This window comes from Branchiostoma belcheri, unplaced genomic scaffold (assembly GCF_001625305.1).
Source record: "Branchiostoma belcheri isolate BF01 breed outbred unplaced genomic scaffold, Haploidv18h27 scaffold105, whole genome shotgun sequence".
Lineage (NCBI taxonomy): Eukaryota > Metazoa > Chordata > Leptocardii > Amphioxiformes > Branchiostomatidae > Branchiostoma > Branchiostoma belcheri.
In genome coordinates, this window is record NW_017802436.1 from 1,137,215 (window position 1) to 1,160,586 (window position 23,372).

The window sequence follows — 23,372 nt, forward strand, 5'->3', positions numbered from 1 at the left end:
TTTCGGACCATTTATGATACTCTAGCCTTTTCTTTGTTGTAGGATGAAATCACAACTTTCAAGTACAATGTATGTTTAAAGCAGATAAAGAAATTTGGAATGAAATATCTGTTAATCGTCATCGTTCTCTTTGCTTTCGTCATGCTGCAAATCCTGATGTTTTCCACTCTTACCGATGAGAAAATTATACACCAGAAAGTGGTGATTTTTCTCATTCAAAATGTCTCGTCCTTTAACCATTGTACTGTCAATAATGTAGATATGAAATCATTTTTCAACTTACCTGTTTAGCCCCAAATGTTAATATCTATACTGGTGTAATGCAAATATATCTGTTTTTGTTGAAATGTTCCCCACGATTCACCATGACATTAAATGTTGTTTGGAATGCAATTTTGTATCTTTATTCTCAAGTGTAGCTAGATTTCAAAATTTTACCTAATAAACCAACGTTTCTGTGACAATTAGAATAATTATACAAGATATCTATTTAGAAAAAGCAACCAGTGGAACTTAAATCATCAAGTTTATTAGAATCACGCTCTTAATGGAACTTACGTCACAGAATCATTGCACAAAAATTGAACATGAAGGACATTCTAAACAAATTTTATAACAAACAGTAGAAACCTGACTGTCGAACTGCACATGTCAAAATGTGTACAACCTTCGGACACGTCTACGTGTGCGGACGCAGAGAAATTATAGGACGGTTTGAACTGCTAAAATGTTACAGTAGTTGATAACAATTGAAGGTCTGCAGTATGTTGGATTGATCGAAAATAAGTCCCATCAGAAGAGAAGCTGTATGTGTATGTGATATTGGACTGAATGCTGTACGTATAAATTGCTACAGTTGCAAAAGTGGCGGTTGGAACAGTATAGCTACAATACGTCGGTGACGGTTAGACATCCAGGTAATAAGATACACCAAAAAACATACTCAAGCAACTGGATATGATTTTGGAAACGGCCATAGTTACAATAATCTAGGTATCAATTGACAAACAATTACATGAATCAGTTACATGGTGATGGTAAATGGATCGTACTAAGCATTGCTGGCTTGGTCTAGGGCTGTTTGGTGGTTGGAGCAGGGGTGGTGACGGTAGGTTCCACAGTCACGGTGGTGGTCTCCGGAGCTTTTGTAGGCCTAGGCACCTGAAAAAAACACAGAGAAAATGTAAGTCGTTCTAGCTTTAGATCGTACGAAAGCTACTCATCCATGCGTTGAATGTGCTGTGAAAATTTACCTTTTTCCTGCATGTTCTATCTTTCTCTCTCCTGCCGCTCTCCACAAAGAAACAAACAAGCAGCTATGTGTCAATCATCCGTAGAAACTATGCTGATTGGTCCTCTCATTCGCGGGCAAAGTTGTTCACATCGTCATTCGTAAGGCGGGAAAAGATCTGTCAATCATCCCAAACTAGCGTTCTGATTGGTTCTCTCATTCGCGGGCAAAGTTGTTTACATCGTCATTCGTAAGGCGGGATATGACCTGCCAATCATCCCAAACTAGCGTTCTGATTGGTTCTCTCGTTCGCGGGCAAAGTTGTTTACATCGTTATTCGTAAGGCGGGAAATGGCCTGCCAATCATCCTCAACCAGCGTTCTGATTGGTTTCTTTTCTTTGCACTCATTTTGAACTGAAGTCTGTGGCCTTTTTCTGTTTTCAGAGCAGAAAAACGAATATTAGACTCCGTACTCATACCAGAACGTAAATATAATAGACATTTGCTCTCAAAGGTTTCGTATTTACGGTCGGCCATTACCAATAGTTTAACGCTCTGACTTCCTAATGATGACGGCATATTTTGCTAGCGGGAAGAGAGGTAAGACTTCATTCTTACGGCGGGAAACCATCTGTCAATCTTGCAATTGCAGTGTGCCGATTGGTTCTATTGCCTCGTACGGATTTAGAACTAAAGTCTGTATTGTTTTGTGTTTTCGAAGAGTGAAAATCAACATTAAACTCCGTATTGATATTAGAACGTAAATATCATAGACATTTACTCTCAAAGGTTCAGTATTTACGGTCATTTATAATGGTTTAACGCTCTGACTACGTAGTGCCATAAATGATGATAAGCGTAGACTCTCGCTGGCGGGAAGACCTGTAACCTGATACCGTGGGTAGAGAGGTAAGACTTCATTCTTACGGCGGGAAACCATCTGTCAATCATTCCATTGCTGTGTGCTGATTGGTTCTATTGTGTCGCAATGGGTTACAACTAAAGACTGTGTTATTTCTTTTTTATTCAAAGAAAAATTAAAACTAGTCATGTCGGGACGTAAATATTATAGCTAGTTACTGTCACTGATTTAATGTTTATAACCATTCATGATTGTTTACAGGGTCAGCTTGTTAATGATGACGACATATTCCCGCCGGCGGGAAAACCTGTAACCCGATACTTTGGGTGGGGTGGTGTGACATCATCCTTACGGAAGGTAAGTACGTGAGTTCCAAGTCTTGTTAACGTTGATTCAGTATGTTATATCACTGTACAGTTATGTTTGGGTATATTGCCTTGTACAGATCTAGAACTGAAGTCTTTGCCACTCTGTCTTTTCGGAGAGGAATAATTAATGCTAGTCATATCAGGACGTTAATATTATAGGTAATTACTGTCACTTATTTAATGTGTATGGCCATTTATGATTTAAGCGCCAGTTTGTCGATGGCGAGAGGGCGCGGGAAGATCTGCAACCGGATACGTGTTTGGGTGGTGGGAACAAGTTCTTACTGAAGGTAAGTACTGGAAAGTAAGTAAGCCTGGTTGATTCTGTATATGTTATATCACTGTTCTGGTTGGGTATGCTGCCTTGTGCCAATTTAGAACTGTGCCATTTTGTCTTTTCGGAGAAAAAAAACATTGCACTACGTACTGACATCAGAACATAAATATTTAAGACGCTTACTGTCACAGGTTTAATGGTTTCGACAACGACTTTTTTAGCGCCAGCCTCTCAATGATGATTGCAGATTCGCGCGAGCGGGAAAATTTGTGGCCCGATATGGCGTAATGGCAGTACGCGTTGGTGACGGTATTTTGTACGTGCGTTTCATTGATGCCTTGCTGGCCGATGTGCCAACTTCGACACAACAGGAACCAAGTCTAAGGTAAGTTCTATATTCTCGTTGAATTGGTCTCAAATACAATTTGTACCGTGGTTTACAGATAGTCATGGCTATAGAATGTGAAATACTCAATTGTTTGTGTGTTTGTATATTAATAATGCAGCCTTTTCAATGGCTATTTTACTCAAAACAGACCACCCGTTGGCATATCGCCATTCAATATTATCTAAATTGAGCCTTTCCGTGTCAGCAAGCAACATTGTTAATATTAACGTTTTTGTTTCTTTACGTAAGATTTATTTATTCATTTTATCACACCAGTGCAAAACAGATGTTTCTGGGCACAGAAAAGTTGAATTATCATTTGATTTTTATTAGTATTATTTTAAGATGTAGTGTTTTGCTATGGACGCTTTTTTATCTGAAATAGAGAAGAAAGAAAACATCCCCACCTTCTCGCAGCACCTGTTGAGCACCCTGCTGCAGACGCGGCGGATGGCCGGCCGGCGCATCCTGCGCACGAAAGAGGCGGCCCTGGACTCGCAGGACCCGCGGCTGGACCGGCCGAACCGCTTTCCCACACGGCAGCACCTCCTCACGAACGCGCGCCCTGGCTTCCCACGGCCTAGGACAGGAAAATAATAGAAAAAAAAAGGAAAATAAATAAGTAAACTATAAAGGTAACAGGAAGGAGGCCGCCCTAGACTCGCAGGACCCGCGGCTGGACCGGCCGAACCGCTTTCCCACACGGCAGCACCTCCGCACGAACTGGCGCCCAGGCTTCCCACGGCCTAGTCCGAGAAAAAACACAAGAACACAGGTTAGTTTTACCTATCTCCTCAATTTGCTTGTCACGGCCTAGGACAGGAAAAAAATCTCAAGCTTTGTTCCAACACAAGAACACAGGTTTGTTTTACATAATCATCTCCTTAATTTTCCCTAGCTGGACCGGCCGAACCGCTTTCTTACACGGCAACACCTCCGCACGAACTGGCGCCCCGGCTTCCCACGGCCTAGTCCGAGAAGAAAAAAGATGAGCGTAATATTTGTAAAGTTCAAACGTCCCTGGACTCGCAGGACCCGCGGCTGGACCGGCCGAACCGCTTTCCCACACGGCAGAACCTCCGCACGAACTGGCGCCCTGGTTTACCACGGCCTAGTCCGAGGATAAAAAAAAGATGAATGTAATATTTGTAAAGTTCAAACGTCCCTGGACTCGCAGGACCCGCGGCTGCGCCACGAGGCCGCACCTCCGCACGAAGGCGCGCCCCGGCTTGCCACGGCCTAGTCCGAGAAAAAAAAGTTCAAGCAACACAAGAACACAGGTTAGTTTTTCGTAACAAAACAGCTGAACTTTTTGCAGGCCAGGATACACGCGTGCATGGCTATGACAAGGATGTTTTGATCGCCGAAATGATTCGACAGAGCAGGTTAGTTCTTTTTTATATATTCCTAATTTTCCACAGCTTTAGTTGATTAAATGGTAGGAGAACGTTTTGGGTTTAAAAATGTAATTTGTTCTTGTACAGTATATAAGATATATTTACGTTTTCCGGGAGCACGAGGAGAGAATCTCCCCTCCTCCTCCTCATAACTGCCCTCATCTTCCTCCTCTTCTTCGACCACGCTGTCGATGTCCATGTCGGTCAGTTCATTCTCAAGCCTGTGGCGGGGTTAAAACAGAAGAACTATAGATTTATGAGGATAACCGAGACAATGTCTCTCGTGTAATAACCTTTGATACTTTTAACTTACTATATAGTAAAAACGTACGTATGTTCTAGAGTGCTACTATCATTTGTCGAGCATGTGGTAGTGAAAAACAGTCAAAACGGAAGGAAAAATAAACTATCTACTGACTATCGGAGACAAACTCTATGTTGGTGTAATACCTACAATTGATATATCTAACTTACAGTAAAGTATATAACCTTATCTCAGAACCATGCCTATCCTTCATTTTGGTAAGACCACCACATACAGGCCGGTGGCACTTCTTTAATATACGGACCCACTCAAGCTCTAAAGGGCAAAGGCATTACTTTCTGAAGCCATTTTGTAACGGATGTAAATTTGTCTTACATCTCCAACTCGTTGTTATCCATCTCCTCGAAGTCCTCCATGTCTTCTTCAGAGGAAGTCTTTTCCACAGGGATGTTCTCTGGGTATGGTAAAAGAAACATGCATGTAAAATGCAGGACTTAGCACTCAAGTATAGCGTAGTAAATGCCTAATGGCGGTTAAGAATATTTAAAAAATACGACAATTTCCGGGCTAGGATGTTGCTGAAAAATCTTTCTTACTGACATTTTCTTTCATATTAACTACTTTGGAATGAAGCATCGCTGTCATCTACGGTGAGGGCCATTCTGGCTCCATTTTGTACATTCTAGCATAGAATACAACTCTGTTATTGTTTGCTTCATCGCCAATTAACGTAAGTAGCCACAGTGCTATGCTTACTCTCAGGCAGAGAGTCTTTAGCCTTTTCCTCTTCCACGTAAGGCAGCTTGCTGTAGAGCTCCTCTGACTCCTCGCTGGTGGGCACACGGGGCGGCTGCGGGGCGACCATGTCCTGTTACGGAACGAAACAAGGCAATAAGAGTTATCAGGGCCCACTACCTTATCCATACTGCTTTTCAAAGCTTCCAGTCCCATAGACAAGGTTAAAAATATGAACATGTGTTCTACGCTTGTACTTGGCTACGCTTGGCCCAAGTGCTGTAGCCTGTTCAAATGTATTTTTCCGGGTCACCTTCCTACTCCTTTGCCAGATCTAGAGAGAATGGTTTTTACTTCATAGTATTTTTTAATGTTTGTAATGCAATGTCTCGCAAATGATGAAGAGAATAAGTAAGTAAGTAAGTAATGCGATGGCTTTTTCGTCTTGTGCGATTCCTTTACTTGCTTAGAAACTTTCAAACAGAGGTCATGTCCCGAAAAAGCAAGACTCACATAGTGTTAAGATTGGAAAATAAGACTCACGGTTCTCTTGGCGCGCTGGCAGCACTTCCAAAACACCCTTTGGCAGATGTTTTCTTGTGCGGATACCTACTTGAACGTACAGACGTTCTTCCTATCTACTTTCTTCTCAACTATAGTGTTAAGATTGAAAAATAAGACTCACGGTTCTCTTAGCTCGCTGGCAGCATTTCCAGAACATCCTCTGGCAGATGTTCTTGCCCCTGCTGGTCCGGAGCGGCAGGGAGCCGATGTGCGACATACATTTATGTAGTATAAGGCAAGAAGCACAGCGCCTTGTTACGGCAGGTCCGCGGCGCGTTGGCGGCGTCTTTTCCCGCCTTGCAGCAGTCCACCTTCCGCACCAGACGGGGCATCAGCGGGCGCACTGGATGAAACAAAAGTGTTTTTTTTTTATTGACATATATTTATGTAGTATTAGGCAATAAGCACAGTTGCATATGTGACGACAGCGCCTTGTTACGGCAGGTTCTCGGCGCGTTGGCAGCGTCTTTCCCCGCCTTGCAGCAGTCTACCTTCCGCACCAGGCGGGGCATCAGCGGGCGGACTGGAGGGAATAGGAGTTTTTATTCCGTGAATAGTTTCATCAGGTTGGTAAGGCACTGAGTGAAGAGACTCCTTTTACACAACAAAGTCTTTTATTCAGCCGATGTTTCGGTGGTTGTCTGTCACCTTCCTCAGGGCGACACCTGTGCTGCAGTGCAATGTAAATCAGTCAGCATTGCCATGAGAAAGGTGACAGACGGTCTCGATCCCGAAACGTCGGCTGAATAAAACACTTGGTTGTGTAAAAAGAGTCTCTTGACTCGGGTGTTTTTATTTATTCACACATATTAATTGACAGCGCCTTGTTACAGCAGGTTCTCGGCGCGTTGGCGGCGTCCTTTCCGGCCTTGCAGCAGTCCACTTTACGCACAAGCCGGGGCATCAGAGGACGGACATGAAGAAACACAGGGTTCTCACCAGGATTTTTTCACAGCATAGGGGTCGGGTACAGAAGGGCAACTTTCGCGGTGCAAGTCCCATGAGACACTTTCTCGTTCAGATTTTGTGACGTTAAGGTTTTCCCTTTGGTATAGCTTCATTGTAATTTTTTTCTTACTATTTTTATGGATTGTCAATGGCATAGTTCTTAGAAAAAAAGGGTTTTTGACAACTTCAATTCTTTGTTTAATTAATAATTCTGATATTTAAAATCATGGCTGTTTCTTGTTCTTTCTTTTTTTGGGCTGGCTTGTATCTGACTTATTCCTTATAGGATTTTTCTAAAAAGAGCCACTCACGAGCATCTGTAGCAGACTCGTTTTCCTCTTCGGGTTCTTCAATGGCCTCGTCATCCAGCTCGCTCATGTCTTCCATTTCCGAGTCGGAAAACTCAATCTCCTCAATTTCTTCCTCCATCTCTTCTTCTTCTGGAAGGTAGAACAAAGACAGACGTTTTCAGTCATCTCATGTCTTCCAGTAACGACCACACAATAGAAAAACTATGTGAATTTATCTCCAGTTGCTTTAAAAGGAGAGGAAATCTTCAAGGCCTAGATTAGATGAAAGGCGTTCTCTTAGTAGTTGTTAAGACTTTTACGCTATTCTTTTATCCTTGTATTCCATGTTACTTAGTATGATGTACATGTAACATTACACTCTGATGTATGCAATTAGCCCCATTGGCATGAACATGTAAATAAAGATTCATTATGTAAAGGGATGTAAGGGGTTAAACCATATTTGCTCCTTAAGAATGACAAGATGAATTAATACAAATTTGAACCTGTGATGAGAAGACCACCAACCACCTTTGTTTATAAGGTATACCACCAGGAGTTTAAAAAAAGGCAGACCCCAGGAAAGACCACCCAAAAGGTGGAAAGACCAGATTCAAGAAGACACAGGGCTTACCCTAAGGGAAGCTGAGACTATTACGCCTTGGACAGAGCTGGCTGGAAAAACAGGAGAGGAGCAAGGGGCCATATCCTAGCCTGAGCACTTATGCAGGTACTAGGTAGGTTTAACACTAATACAAAACTAGTAATACTTAACAAACCTGAAGTCATGTCCGGGATTTTAGCCTTGCTCAGTGGCGCCGGAAGGAGTGGATCTTTGTCGAAACCCTGGAAGGAAACAACCAAATCTATGAAGCCTTCTTACACTTTATGAATATGATGTCTAGTGATGGACTGGAAAGGGGGAATTTTGGCCGGGAGTTGGACGTACGTCTTCTTGATGCCACAGTCTCTCATACAAGTCTTTTGTATTCAGAACTGTGCGTTATCAAAAATTGGCATTCCGTGGACGCGTACCCAGAACCATGCCTGGGGCAAATCTATGTTCTTGCATGGATACGTGAAGACTATCTAAATACTCGCCTGATCCTAACCCTAATTACATTTAGGCATAAAACTAGATAGGCACATTTCTGGTACCTTCATAGGCAATAATTTGCTTACCTCCTCCATCCTTTGCTCCAGCCAGTTCCAATACTCCTCCATGTAGTCAGAAAGTACCGGGGTGAAGTCCTTAGAGTGGAGCTGATTCAAACAAACACCAGAAAACTTTAGCTTTTACATTGCTACTGACGTCACTAGCTAAGTTTCCTTTACTTTAGGCTGCAAATATATAGATCTAAATTCAGAGTAAAGGACAATATTTCAAAGAAATTTTGGTAATCTCGGATCTTAGTAGTTTAGTACAAGTGTACTTATAGATAGAAATCCTCCCCATGCCCTTCGGTTTGATGACCATCCCCTTTTGGTGGCCCTTGAACCACATTTGTCGAAGTAAAGCGGGGTAGCAGTCCACTGGCTGTACTTCTATCTTGGGTTTTTTGCATCTAGGTAGACTGTCTACAGCTTCTTTCACTCAGTCCATCTCAGAAGTTCTCAAAGGGCTGCGCCTATCGTGGTACGGCCGATACTAGCTCGGCAGGCTTTACCATGTACCACAATATCCTTGGTCAACATAGCTTTGGCACCATCCGGATTTTCGCTCCGCAACGCTCTAAAAATTGTACTATCATATCTTATAAGCTAATCACCTCCTTGTCGAAGTCCACCTTCTCCTGTGCGAAGCACTGGTACTTGTCGCTGCCGTCCAGCTGACAGCAGGGGTGGGCCGGCTGGTTCCCGAACTGCGGGTCCGTGCTGCAGTACCGATCCACCCGCTGGCGGCTCTGCTCGTCGATGCAGCTCCTCAACTTCTCGCCGTCCTCGATCTGGCAGCACTCGACAAGTTTCTGTTGTGGCAGAAAAGATATTCTTCACTTATAGAGTGGAATAATAAGTTCAACAAGATTTCAGGAGTTTAATGTTAATTAAACACATGGGTCCTACATGGCCAAGGCAGGCATGAGGGATACATGGTGAGATGGATTACTGTTACTGGTAATAGGTTCAGGCGGAAGGCATCAATTATGGTGAGTCCCACTCCATCATTTTTCAAAGACTAAAGTTAATGTTTTTGAAACCCTTTATTCGTGGTTTCCAACTCTGGTACTTGAAATTATTGTAATTGCCGCCTTGTGTTCATCCTGGAATAAATAGGGTGGATAAAAGAGAGGGAGTCAAAACCGCCCTTCCGACTTAAAGAAAGTGACGAAACGACGTTGAAGGCAACGTACCATTTTCTGCTGGACCCTCTCGTACCAGTTGTAGAAGACGCCGAACTGGCTGGGCACGTCCTCCTGGGTGGGAGCCTGCCACTTCTTCGCCATGTCACAGTAGCGGCCAACCTACAGGGGTGATAACTGTAAGTTACACAGCATACTGACACATGTAACTACCTACCTACCTGGTCCCATGACCGATACTGCTCGTCGGGGGGACAAGGCAGACTTTGCAGCAGAGATGTAGCCAGGTTTTCCTGTCTTGGGCTGCTGTAAGGCACATGTATCAGGCAAAAATGTGATGTCCCTGATGGAAAACGTTCGCTTGTTTCGTAGGCTAGCTTTTGACAGGTAGTATCCCATAACAAAAGGACGCCCCACATAGCTTGTTCTGGGGCTTTTGAAAACGCTTTGAATATAAAATGATGACGAAAATGTGATGAAGTAAATGGTGACGGCAGATAAATTCAAAACAAAAACAACAATAATGATAACAATAACTTAGACCGTAGTGTAACATGTACCCTTTCCGGTGAGATGGCGATGGCGCGGGTTCTCCAGGGGTTTTTCAGGTCAATAAGCTGCTGCAGGGTGTCATAGAACTTCTCAAGGTCGGGTGTAAAGTCCACCTCATGCACATCCTCATCGTACCAATACCTGTCAATACAAAACAGTACATTGAAACAATCACATCAGGTCAAAGAAGATATACAGTTTTAACTTTATACAGTGAGGTGTTTGGTTCGACCTGTTGTTTTTTAATTAACTGGTCATGGTAAATTTGTTTTTGCATGTCTTCCTGAACTTCTCTACAGTAATAGTAACAATAACATAGATGTACTTTATCTTTGCAGGAGCTCAAGCAAGGATCCAAGGACTAAGGTAAGGACGTTATCATTAAATGTTTACACACATCATTACAAAAACACTGTTAGGTCTATGACAATCACTCGAGATCTTTATTTGCAATTAGATACAGATTCATGTACAGATACATATTCATGCACAGATACAGATTCATGTACAAATATACAGGTTCAGATTTTACAAATATGATGACCATGTCAGTTCCTGCACTTGAGTGAGGAGGGTTGACACTGTGGCCTTCCCGTGGATTTGTTTAATGCTCTGTCGTTAAGAACAACGGAAAAACGCCGGACCTTTCCTGATCGAAACACTCAGCGCGGCGCCCCTCCTGCTCTCGGCAGCAGGGGTGGGTGAGTCCGAACTTGCCGTGCGTAGTCAGATCCTGCCGGGCGCACAGGCTCTCCATGTTCGTCTTCTGCAGAGACCTGGTGGAGAAGATTGTTATGATGTGCAAAATTAGCCTCCATCAGTCGTTCATCCGGATGGTAGAATTTGGCATAAATTGACCAGGAGAGTAAATTACACCCCTCCTTCGCAGGTGTAAATGAAAAATCTCCTGTATCTTCTCTCTTTTTTGGCTAGATTTTTCTGTTTTTGAACCCGGATTGTAAGTCCGGTGGAGGCTAGAACAAATTGATGATCTTGGCAAACAATAACAAGTATATGAGTCCAGTGCAGGAAGAGAAAGAAGCAATTCTGCCTAGTACATAGATGCCACGCTGTCATGCTACAATGGCGTTTGATAATTTTCAAACGTGTTTGCAAAAAAAAAGGGAACACCTTATCATCGGGGTGGATAGTCAATGCCAGTGATATAAGATAGTTTAGATGATGATACCTGAAGCAGTCTCCCTGCTCTTCGCCTTCCACAGAACAGCAGCTGGAGATGTCCTCCTTGCGGGTCTTGAGAACCTGAGTGTACACAATTGAAAGGTAAGACTTTATAGCATTCCGAACGACTGACTCCGAAACCGTATGAAGTAATTCTGTGATGAATGTTGTGATTGTTCTGATAGTTACATGTTTAAAGTAAGAGCTTTTGTTCCAACACGGGATTGTTATGAGTGAGATCAATCCGATCGTATTGGAACTAAGATATTCCAACTTTGAACTTAAAAAGTGATATAAACATATATTATCATAGCTAAGAAAATATTAAAAAAAACTATACATAAGCAGAACTATACATAAGAATTTATTTCGTGGATGAAGGTTAGACATCCAGGTAATAAGAAACGCCAAATAACAGTTACTCAAGCAACTTGATACGAAAGGTAGTGGATGCTACCGGAAACGTCTGACCGTTTCCAAAATCATATCCAGTTGCTTGAGTAACTGTTTCTTTTTAGCGTAAAAATCTAATTGATATGAGCATTGACTTTGGTATTGTAACTTACCTCTTGATACTCCTCGTCGAACATGTGCTTCTCATGTTGATGTCCGTACTTCGCTGGTTCGGGGTGGTTCTAGGGAAGGAATTGGTGAACAAACGGGGTAAATGAATAGGTAAATGGATGGGTAAATGAATATAAAAGCTCTGAAGAAGGTGTCTGACAGACACCGAAACGTCAGCAAGGTGGGAATTTACCAGTTGTGTAAAAAGAAATACCTGTCACCCTCATTTACCATTTTCAAAAAAAATTCAATTTCTGCAGTAAGTAACAGTAACCGTTTTTATTTTCTTAGGATATTAGAGAGATTAGTTTGGCTACCATAAGCATTGCAAATTGGCCAGCTAACTGTGGAAGGTGTTCAGCACCAAGGACAGGTTTGTTTGTGTGTGGAATGTGTTCATTCTATCACGGATTGAAGTCCCCGCGAAAATAAATGAGTAGAATACTCTTTATACAGTAGAATAAAAAATAGGTAATGACCATTTCCTCAGATTCCTTGTCAAACATGTGTTGTTCGTGCTTGTGACCCAACAGTGCGGGTTTGGGCTCCTCTGCACTACGCTGTGTGCGTCGCATGGGCATTCCCTCTCGCACCTTGTGGGCTAAGGGAAGGCATGCATGAATGAACGAGTCAATGAACGAAACCAATGAACGATCACTCATTCATAAATGTTTGCTTTACAATTTCATATCAATTTACACGTCCTTTACAAGTCTGAAAGTTTACTGTATATTTACTGTGCCGCAGAGCTCTATTAGAAATCACAGAATAAGGGCTACCCATACATCTATTGTAACTAGATGACTCAAAGGGTAATGTAATGGGAACTGGCAATGTCACTTTCTCAGAAATAGAGGCAATTATAGAATGCCTGTTTTACTACAAAGTCATGGACCACCAGGGCCAACTTGAGTTCATGTGTTGAAAACACAAGAGATATACCCAGCCAGTATTCATCAGCTAATGCTAGCAGAGTCGACGATTTCTTATGAAAGGAATAAGTAAAAAGCCTGTGTGTCCATAATGTGATAACACTTCTAAATCTGATAGAAGTCTGGATGTCTAACGTACACCGGCGACTCAGATACTACGATGTGAACTTACCCAGCTGCTTGACTCCCTCGGCATACCAGAATCCACGTTCCTTCATGTCCATGTCCGGCTTCATGTGCATGGGTGGCTGGGGGCGGCCATGCGGGCGGGGGTGGTTGCCAGGGCCAGGTCTACGCATTCCGGGACGGGGGCCGCCACCAACTTCCTCCCTCATGCCTGGGCGCGGTCTGCGCATGCCCGGGCGTGGATGGTTGCCAGGGCTAGGTCTGCGCATGCCCGGGCGAGGACCCTGGCGATCTTCTTCCTTCATGCCAGGGCGGGGTCTGCGCATGCCCGGACGGGGTCTCTGTCCAGCCGGACGCTGAACTTCCTCCATGTGTCGGCAGAGGGCGCTGATGCCGTCGGTGTCGGTCTGTCTGGGGGCGATGAAGGTGGGAGACCGGGGGCAGCTGAAGGGGTTCTTCCTGATGTCACGGAAAGCCTCGACTGGAAGAGTCGATAAAAAATCACTGCAAGTTCTTGTTTGATGGGTGTAAGGAATCACCGTGATAGACAAGGACTTACACATGCACTAGCTTCCTTTTGCAAGTAGTGTACCGACTATTTCAAATAAGAACGGCAGGAATCATTCTCTCCCATTCCCACATCCTTTCATTCACTCAATCTCTCTCCCTCGGAGTGATTGCATTCAGCGGAAAGTGTGCTCATACTCACCGCTCAGGGGTATTTTCTCGCTCTCTCTCCTCTCTCTCCCTCCCCCCTCTCTGGGTGATTACATGCAGCAGAAAGTGTAAGTCTGTTCATATTCACCGCAGTGGGGTATTTTCTTTCATTGTCTCTTATCCTCTCAATCTTCCTCTCTCTCTTTCTCAGAGTGATTGCTTAGCAGAAAGTGTTCCCATACATGTACATACCACTCAGGGGGATCTGATCCTCGTACATGGAGCCGCGCTTAGACCCTGGGCGGACCATCCTGGGCCTATTCTTTTCCTCCTCCGCCTCTCCATCGGGCTTCGCACCGGGGCGGGGCCTGCGGACGGGCGGGCGGGACCGGTTGTCAGGCCGCCGGCGCTCCTGGCGGGCCTCCTTGTGGGACTGGATGTGAGCCCGTGCCTTGCGCACACATTCGCTCCTCTCATCCCCTGTTGAGCAAGACATGAAAAAATTAAGGATATGATCTCCAAGCAGCTGTTAGGCTACAAGATTATATTGGGTAGTTTTTGACAGCCAGGCTTGTTGCTTTCTGTTGGGAAACGTCAGAAATGTTTAACACACTCACGCACGCGCACACACTCACACACATGGATACACACACGCTCACACATACACACACGCTCACACATACACACATGGTCACACACACACACACACACACACACACACACACACATGGATGGATACACATCCTACACACCCCCACATGGACATGGACCATATGCATGGACACCCACACACAAATACACACACATCATCATCATCATCATCATCATCATTCATCCTCCGTGGAGGTGGAGCATACAAAGTTAGTTCGCCACAACTGTCTGTCATACATCACTGAGAAAAGTATACACACACAAACACATAGATAGATCCACAGAACGTCAAGTTTCACCTTCGTAGCGGCAGCACAGCCCGATCATGGCCCAGAAGCGCATGCGCCTGCGACGACGTCCCAGCATTCCCTCGGATGCCTTGCACAGCTTGTCAAACTCATCACCTGGAGAACAGAAACGACAAAAAAAGGCTTGTCATCATGCAATGCTAGCCTCTACCAGGCGTCGGGAGGCGGCAGGAAAGAGTAGAAAGTTGTCAAATAGAGAGACAACATGCCAGTGGAGTTGGTCCACTTAAGACTAAAGCTTTCCGCCTCCGAAAACTACCAAGCAATGCAACAGCTTATTCGAAAGGAGACATTCCACAGTTAAAGGGATGTGCAAAACAATTCATCCTACACTACAGTCTTTCCTAAGACCATAGAAGTTAAATTATACTATTCATTAAGAAATTGGAAGGCATGTTAAATAAGTGAGAACATTAAGGAGGTTAACATAAAGCTTATTAGTTCGGATTCTTCAAAATGCACCGAATTTTCTAAATCAAGTACAGTCAAACCTGTACTAGCGGTCACCTTTAGTATAGTGGTCACTCGGCCAGTTTTTGCCGGTCCCTTGAATTTTTCCCATTGACGTAAGCATGTATACCAAAGGAAAAATGAGAGGAGCTTACCGTCAATGTCGTCAATATCTTCCTCTTCTTCTTCTTCGTCAATATCTTCTTCAGACTCAGCAGACTCCGGCACTTCTTCCTCCCACTTCTCTTCTGGCTTCTTCTCGTCGTATTCCGGCTTCGGTTTGAAGTCTGAGTCTTCTGCTACCTCCTTTACCACGGTCATCACGTCTTTTATGGACAGAAAGAGAAGTTTAAGTTTTATCTATTTTACCAAGGCATGTCTCACATTCGTGTATATAGAAATAGCATCAAGACAACGATAACACAAGAAGTAGCATCATGAATGCCTTAACACAAGAATTAGAAAATGTGTGATCCCAAACTCTTGGTCGCTTTTCTGTTATTTTTTTGCCCCCATTAAAGACCACAAATTGGTTTGTTCCAAGCATATTTGTCTACATTCTCCATGCTTAGGATTATTAAACTCAGTGTATTCATCTGAATAGTTTTGGTCTATCTATATCATAGCCATCTGTCATATTCTTTGACATCGTTACTTTTCTACCTTGAATTTCTTAATATTTTGTTGTTGCAGATACTATTGGTATTTGATAACAAGAAAATTAATTACCTTTCTTTGGCTGGTATTTCTCCAGTGGCACCATATCCATGTCCTCTGTGAAAACAGACAGAAGTTTTTACCATTCTTAATTACAGAACATGTTGGATGCAGATCAAATTGGCTTCACCGGTTAGTTCGTATCCATATAGGCATCATAGACTTTTATATAGCATTTTAACTATGAATTGTCAGTACTGGAAACAGATATGGTGGACAGTGCTGGTTGCTATGGCATTTTCATGATAGACATCAAAATTACAGATGAAATACTTCATACCAGGTTCAGTTTACTACTGTGGGAATCGAATTGTGGCCTGGACGTCAAGTGAGTGTTCGTGTTGTGTCCACAGCCAGGCTTTAGCCAGAATCATGTTCAGGTACAGTTGTGAAAAGTCCACACGTATTCAGAACCGTGCTTCGGGCAAAACTGCCCTTACCTATTCAGGCACTTAACTAAACAGGCTGGTTACAATAGTCCTCACCTTTCTCTTCTTCCATCTCGTTCTTGACGTCGAAGTTGCCGTCTTCCTGCGCGCACACCGTCTTGGTCAGCGGCCCGTCCTCAAGGCGCCCGTCGTCAAGGTAGAACTTCGTGTCGTCTTCAATCACCGTGGCCCTGGGAACAAAGATAAAGAAGAGTAGCCCAATTATACGACAGTAGGCTCGACTTTTACATGGACTTTAAAATTGGAACAAACAATTTTATGGTCTCAAATGGGGTAGGGGATTTTCCCGCTGACCAGCCTCGTAACCCCTGCTTCTGTTGGGTCAGTTAGTCCTCACTACTTATGAGAAATTGGGCTGGTCTCAATCCTGATGTTTCTGACTTAGGGATAAAAGTTGCTGTTACAGTTTTACTCGGTAACCCGTAACCCAGGTGAGTGGTAATACCATTCAGGTGGTAGTACCATTCACCTTGAAGTGGCCTGACGGCCGTGTTACGTGGCGACCACTATTCAGGAAAAATACATTTTACAAGTCGATACAGTTGAAGGCACTGCATATATTACGTAGATATGGAGTCCGGGCATGACATAAGCAGATTGAAATGTATGTGTTTGTCTTTGGAGAAAGCTTTACTAGCTTGACATGTGATCATGTGGACTGGGCCCTTACCTGAAGGTAACGCAGCCGCAAGGTGGCGCTTTCCAGCTGAGCGGCACCTTGACGGCGGGCTCGCTCTTACTGTTGACCAGAGTGTTGCAGTGCTTCAGTTCCTTCACACCCTTATGGTAAGCCTTCAGCTTTCCCGACTTGCACTTGGCGTCATCTGACGTCACGCTGACGTGGAAGCCCTGGAACTTCCGGTCTCTGTTGTTGCTGTGCAGGCCCACTGGAGTGAGGGAATGAATGAATGAATGGGTGGATGAACGTATTGAGGGACTAATGAATTATTTGTAACAGAAAACAACAGTAGACTACAAAATTAATTTGTGAGCTCCTTAGCAGCTAAATGAAGATGCATATGGCGGATGTCATCTGAAAGCTTTAGTGTTTTGAGGTGTTCAAAATCTCTATCATGGAGTGGAACACGCTGCCTCCAAGCACAGTTGGGGCATGATCATCACCGAAAAGCTTTAAAGAACTGCTGCTAAATGTGAAAAAAATTGACTATAACAAGTCATTCGGTGTGATACACATATAATTACCTGCCGCGCAGTGTGCCTGCGAAGCTGGTACATGTATACTACGCCGAAGGACGGTTATACCGGCTATGTACAGATACAGAAGCTGGTAAATTACGCCGAAGGGCGGTTATACCGACTATACAGATGCAGAAGAGTAGTTTTCATCTTACGTGTGTGTGTCTCCAGCGGTTTGAAGCCGTCCTCTGCCTCGTACATGACGAGCTGGAAGAGCGGCTCTCCCCCCGGCAGCTCGTTGTAGGTCTTCTCGGCACCTCCCTTCGCCAGCTCCGAGGGGTAACGCTCAGGGCACTCGTGGTGCTTCTCTGGAGAAAAGAAGATATAAAGCATTATGTCTTCCATGTTTTAACGTAAATTTCTAACAAACGTACAAAACTTTATCTTTACAGATTTCGGCCATCAAAATGCCGGATTTGGTAGCGGTGTTAGTTTTCATATGGATTTAAAAAAATTCCGGAACCCTAATCCTCTACAATAGTTTTTAGTTGCGCTTATTTTTAATAATGTTGCGCTTCACTAAGTAAGGAGGAGGTTCAAGGTTCACTAAGTAAACTAATTTTTGGCGTACCAACAATTTTTTTTTTATCATAACGGTTTAGTTCTACGGTAAGCAGTCTGTAGAAGAACCTTAGCAATTATCTAATTTACATTTAGCCCCAGGATATGAAGTTGCAAATTAAACAAACAGTTAAAAACACGGGTTTGGTGTCACCCCGTGAAACCAGTTTGGTCACGCATTTAACCCTGTGTAAACCTAACAACAAACTGTCAGCGGCTTGTTTGACGACAAAACAACTCGAGGGGAAAGATTGATTTTCTGCGGCTAACCAGAGCGGGGCAGATTAAAGTCCAAATAAAATTAACAAGGTTAACTGAGGGGCATATACTGCAATAACCAAGCAGATGCAGGCCTCGAAATGTCCCTAAAATAAATTTCAATTGTCCTGAAGTCAGGATGAAGTGTCCCAGCCTGTTGTTAGTTCTGATTCCCAGGATCTATGAGCAGAGTTGACATGAAGTTTTAAGGGACTTTTCCGGAGCAAAAGCCAGCATGTCTGTGTAAACCAAGGACGTTCTACCTTGGAACCATTCTGCAGTTTGATATTTTTCTATGAAATTTTTAGAAGTTACTAGAACGTCTCATATATGTACTAGTGCAAATCTTCTGCTCATTCTAAATGTTGTTTACTTCGTCCTTTAGCAAACCCCCCGATGTCATGGCGTTTGTGCCTGGCATGGCGCTAGAACTATGACGTCGCAGTCAGGATTCTGAGAAGGCTATCTGTCCGGATGTATCGTGATGACAGAGAAGTGTAATCTTCAAACAGATTGGGTGGGGCAAACGCTGGCCGCCTGTATCCATCGTCCGTGGTAGCCTCTACCAGGCTTCGGGAAGCAGCTGGAAAGAGTAGAAATCGGCCAAATAGAGAGATAAGCATGGCAAGGGAGTTTGTCCGTTGAGAGAACATTTCGCCGCGGCTACGTCCGTGGGGTAAATACAGTAGACCAACATAAAATCCCAAAGCCCCACTGAAGATTAAGAAAAGTGTTGCTTTGTCCAGCGTTAACTTTCCTGTTTGATTTCGCGATAGCCGTGGTTTAACGCGACCAAAACAAACAGGACTGGTTGTTATCTTAACTTGTGACTTCGTGGTCATCGGATTTGCATAAAAAGCCACCTTATGTTAATTCAAGCTTTCACGCAATCTTTGGCCATTGTTTCAACGCCGAAAATGTAATTTGCTTTGTTTATCTTAGTTGATAGGGTGTTAATGTCAATGATAATATGAATCAGCTGTAAACTGCTAGTATTTCTTATCACTTTGTGGTATGGAAATATTGCCTGGATGCCATACTGTTGCTAAGCTCACCGAGGCTAGCTTCTTGGCACTAGGACCAATATGCCTCCAATGAAATTTTATCACTGGCCCTCAAAAAAAGGCTGGCATTGTTCACTATATGATCCTCCCACATTCCTGGTGCTTTAATATCCCACAAATTTATTAAGCTTAAGTTGAGCTTTCCAAATTCTGATGTATTATTTGTACAACACAATATCAAAACCAGACAACAATGGAGATATACGTAATACATGTGTACAATCAAAGCTTCCAACTAACAATTTTCACAACTTTGACAACAAAGTTAAATTTCTTTAGTCTAAGACAACTTTGGCATTGTCCCCTTTGTAATAACTTCAAAGTTCATCTTTCCAAATTCTGATGTATTATTTGCAAAATGCCAACAACCAGACAACAATGGAGATATAAGTAGTCCAACCAAAGCTTCAAACTAACTCTTTTCTCAACTTTGACAGCAAAGTTAAAGTTACTTTAGCCTGAGACAGTTTTGGCATTCTCCCCTTTGAAATAACTTTAAAGCTAAGCTTTCCATATTCTGATGTATTATTTGTGCAGCAAAATATGCCAATACCCAGACAACAATGGCGATATACGTGATACAACCAAAGCTTCTACTAACTCTTTTCACAACTAACTCTTTTCACAACTTTGACAGCAAAGTTAAAGTTACTTAGTTAGTCTGAGACAGTTTTGTCAGCGTCTCCTTTGTGATAACCCTGATCACAAGTCACTCCCTGTTTTTGACAAAATGCCAATCGACCTTTGTGACCACAGGCTTGTCGAACTTTAGTCTTTAGTGACACACGTGGTACCAATGAGTGAGTATCCAAGCCGTACTCTCCAAGCAGAGGTTTGGGTTACTTTTGGCGTGTGTTTGGCGGCTTTTTTATCGGGGTTTCTTGTTGCACTGGAATTTTTTAACCATTGGGTAGCCTAAGGGTAAAAAAAAATTCCAGTGCAAAAAGAAACCTCGATAAAACAAGCCATAAGAAACAAACCTCTGCTTGGAGAGTATCCAAGCCGATGAGCAGTGGCGATTATTTTTTCGATCATCTTCGTTAAGGTTTTGGTGTTTCATTTACATTAAAGCAATGTGGGCGCCGATATTCTCATTATTATGTATGCGTGTATGTATGGGCACCAAGAATAATGGTAACTGGTAATTTTGATGCAAAATTCTGACAAAAAGGTGGATACACAAATTTTGTCGTACATGATAAAACTGCTTAAAAAACCATCGGCAGATTTTATTTCAGATTATGTATTCCGTAAAAGGTACAAAAGTTTCTGTGTCGCTATCCAATCAGTTGCATCACCTACACTCCTACATGCCAATCTGTCGGGTACAATTGAACATGATATGGCCACACCCCCAGACAATTGTGCTACATCACGATGGCTAACTAGAAGTTGGGATAAGGTTTTACCTCGAAGGTTCTGTACAGATGTATAACCATGTATACTGCATGGGTAGGCTGCCTATTGTGCTCTAAAGTTTAAGACCTAAGGTCCGGACTCAAATATTAAATATACATGTACGTTCTACCATGGAGGTTCAAAGATTTAACCTTCTTGGTTCTACACCCCATTCTTACCACAGTCATCCATAAAATTAAGAATAAGCGGCACATCCCCTATCCATTTGATTAGTTTTTGTATGTTTTCCTTTAATGCCCACGATCATGAATTGATAATCATCCTGGCATACCTATTTTCACGAGCGAAGTAAGGAAAGAAGTGCCTTTCCCAAATGCACAAGGTTGTCCGGTGACTTAGCAGGATTCGAACTCAGGACCTCTTGGTTCTTAGGCAAATGCTTTGTCGTTACGCCACACAAACCCACTATTTGCTTACCAGTATTAGCATGGCTGCTTCCAAACTGTTACAGAAAAAAAAATCTTACCTTTTGCCCACGCTTGGGCGCAAAAGACAGCGAAGAACACCAATGTCCACTTCATGTTGGTTCTGCGTCCTTCTGTTGTGAGAAGGCCAAAGTACGGACCTATATGTACCCCGAGGACAACATCAGCTGTTCTCTGATCACGTGATGTTTGTTGACTCGGTTTAAATGCACCAATCAGTGCTATTCATTCAAAGGGGGTAAATATGAATGACGTAAGAGGGTTGTTCCATTAAAACAATGATTAAAGAAATGACTGAATGACAACGTCAACATAGAGCTAATTTATGCTAATATTAGAAATACACAGACCATGTATGCACCCCCCTGTGCTCTAGTTTGTTTAATTGTTTGTGTTACAGTTTATCCATTCATGAGATTATCTCAAACCGCCCTTCAGGTCGTTTTCTATTGAGCTGAGTGAGGCCATGAGCGAAGAGGTGTTAAGAAGGTTTAATTCAAAACCTTTTTGGGGTAAGACAAAATTAAACAAAGATGCAGATCACACCCTCTAAAGTTAACGTCTACGACCAGGCTTCAAAAGCAGCTTGTAAGGGTATACATTTAAATACAAATTGGGAAATAGAAACTAATATTGCCAGAGTTGCCCCACCCCCTGGCGTGGTATGTAATCTGTCTATTTGGCCAAATTCTGAAGCCCGGTAGAGGCTAAACTAAAGTACCAGAGTCCATCAGTTGATAAGAAACGAAATATATTCATATTTTTTTTTGTCGGAGTGAGCCTCGGCAACATAGCTGTATAGCAGTTTTACGGAGTCAGCATGATCTGTTTAACAGCACCTCCCTGTGTCAACCTCTCTTGAGATGAGCTCAAAACGTCCTCTAGGTCACTTTTCATGATAACTAGCTCTTTTCCCTGTTTCTTGGAACTTGGAATGCCCTTCGATGTTGACCTTGGCTTGTTCTCAGGCACACGAAAATGTCTTCCTAATTAAACCCGCGGCGCCTGACTGGTGTATCCAGACTCTGAAAAACAGGATGTGGGCAACAACTCGATCTCCGTGAGCTGTTGACAGCGTTTCTTACCGGGTGTAGAATTACGCTGACTTTGTGATCGGGCGTCCGGTGACACTCAAGTAGCGCCCATTTGCAGACCTTCTAGGTGCGACCAGGGGTATCATTGTCATTACTGTATCTTGAAATGTGTGTGCCCAGGGATGTCTGATAAACAGATCTGTAGATCTTAGACATACTCTGATTTAATAAACTTGAAACTGTATCATTATTATTATAATTATTGGGCTTTCCTAATTTTATGGTTCATTCCTTTAATCTTTCACAAGGAATATGCACAAAAAGCCACATGTAGACTTACATGTCACTTATATAATATTTGGAACAGATTCTGAGTTTATTTATAACTTCTTGTCTCTTGAAAATACATTCAAGTGATTGGAAAATAACTCTTGAATAGATCACCAAGCGTTCTATTCCGTTAAGCTACAGTACTTAAAACATAACGTCACATATACATATTTCGAACTTTGATGACATAAGGTACTTCAAAGGAAAATAACCTTAGAAAAATACGAACCCTTAGCTTGTTGTTTTCAATTTGCAAGAAGTACAAAAATAATGACGTAATCGGAAGGAAGAGGAGAGAGTGGCAGTGCCTAATTTGAATTAACTATTTGTGTAAACGCCATGACGTCCATGTGTATTCGTCACGACGTCCTGTGTACACGTCATCACCTAGAGCTACACGTCAGACATATCCGATTTCTTTGTCTCCTCGCAGCACCGGACGAACTCCGTAAAACACGCGATTCGATCGTCGCCATGGAAACGCCGGACGAACCGCTGAGCCTCGATGGCGCATGCGCGGGGCAGCACGGAACGGCGGTTTCCAGTTCTGCAGCATTTCGACAGGAGGCGCTTCTTGTCTCTGGCTGCAAAGGCAAGAGTAAAGAGTAAAGACGGAGTGAAACTGAAAGGAAATGGTTAATGCTTCAATATAAAAAAAAAAAAAAACTTCCCAGCACCAGTGCTGAATTGCGGTTTCTGTAAATAATAAAAAAAAAACGAAATTTAAAAGCATTAGATATTTACAAATGAGAATTGAGAACAAGTCTAAATCTTTGAAAAAAATATCATTACACGGCTTAAAAGTCTGTAAACTGTAAAAAAAAACAGTTTACCAAGGAGAAAGAAATAATACAGTGACATGGAATGCGT

The 23,372-nt window shown here is 42.9% G+C and overlaps 1 protein-coding gene across 1 annotated transcript; it reads right to left on the bottom strand.

The window, feature by feature from the left end:
• Positions 1-509: 509 nt before the first annotated feature.
• Positions 510-21,310, bottom strand: LOC109477854. Its single transcript, XM_019779287.1, has 26 exons — positions 21,180-21,310; positions 17,567-17,719; positions 16,885-17,101; positions 16,251-16,384; positions 15,778-15,822; positions 15,204-15,374; positions 14,590-14,694; positions 13,892-14,119; positions 13,029-13,463; positions 12,404-12,525; positions 11,927-11,995; positions 11,368-11,441; positions 10,823-10,954; positions 10,187-10,319; positions 9,678-9,788; positions 9,096-9,293; positions 8,509-8,589; positions 8,106-8,172; positions 7,348-7,476; positions 6,510-6,611; positions 6,210-6,298; positions 5,546-5,657; positions 5,165-5,243; positions 4,630-4,745; positions 3,535-3,707; positions 510-1,161 (listed from the first exon to the last, which is right to left on the bottom strand). Exons 1-26 carry the CDS (start codon positions 21,232-21,234, stop codon positions 1,072-1,074), a joined length of 3,420 nt encoding a protein of 1,139 aa, XP_019634846.1. The 5' UTR covers positions 21,235-21,310; the 3' UTR covers positions 510-1,071.
• Between the last annotated feature and the right edge of the window lie 2,062 nt (positions 21,311-23,372).

Bases quoted from the DNA above. Each gene is read 5' to 3' on its own strand.
- LOC109477854 (XM_019779287.1), bottom strand. From the start codon at position 21,234: ATGAAGTGGACATTGGTGTTCTTCGCTGTCTTTTGCGCCCAAGCGTGG. The intron at 14,695-15,203 runs GTAAGCTCCTCT...TCTGTTCTCCAG, and splicing joins AGATATTGACGACATTGACG to GTGATGAGTTTGACAAGCTG. The intron at 8,173-8,508 runs GTAAGCAAATTA...GTTTCCTTCCAG, and splicing joins TGGAGCAAAGGATGGAGGAG to GGTTTCGACAAAGATCCACT.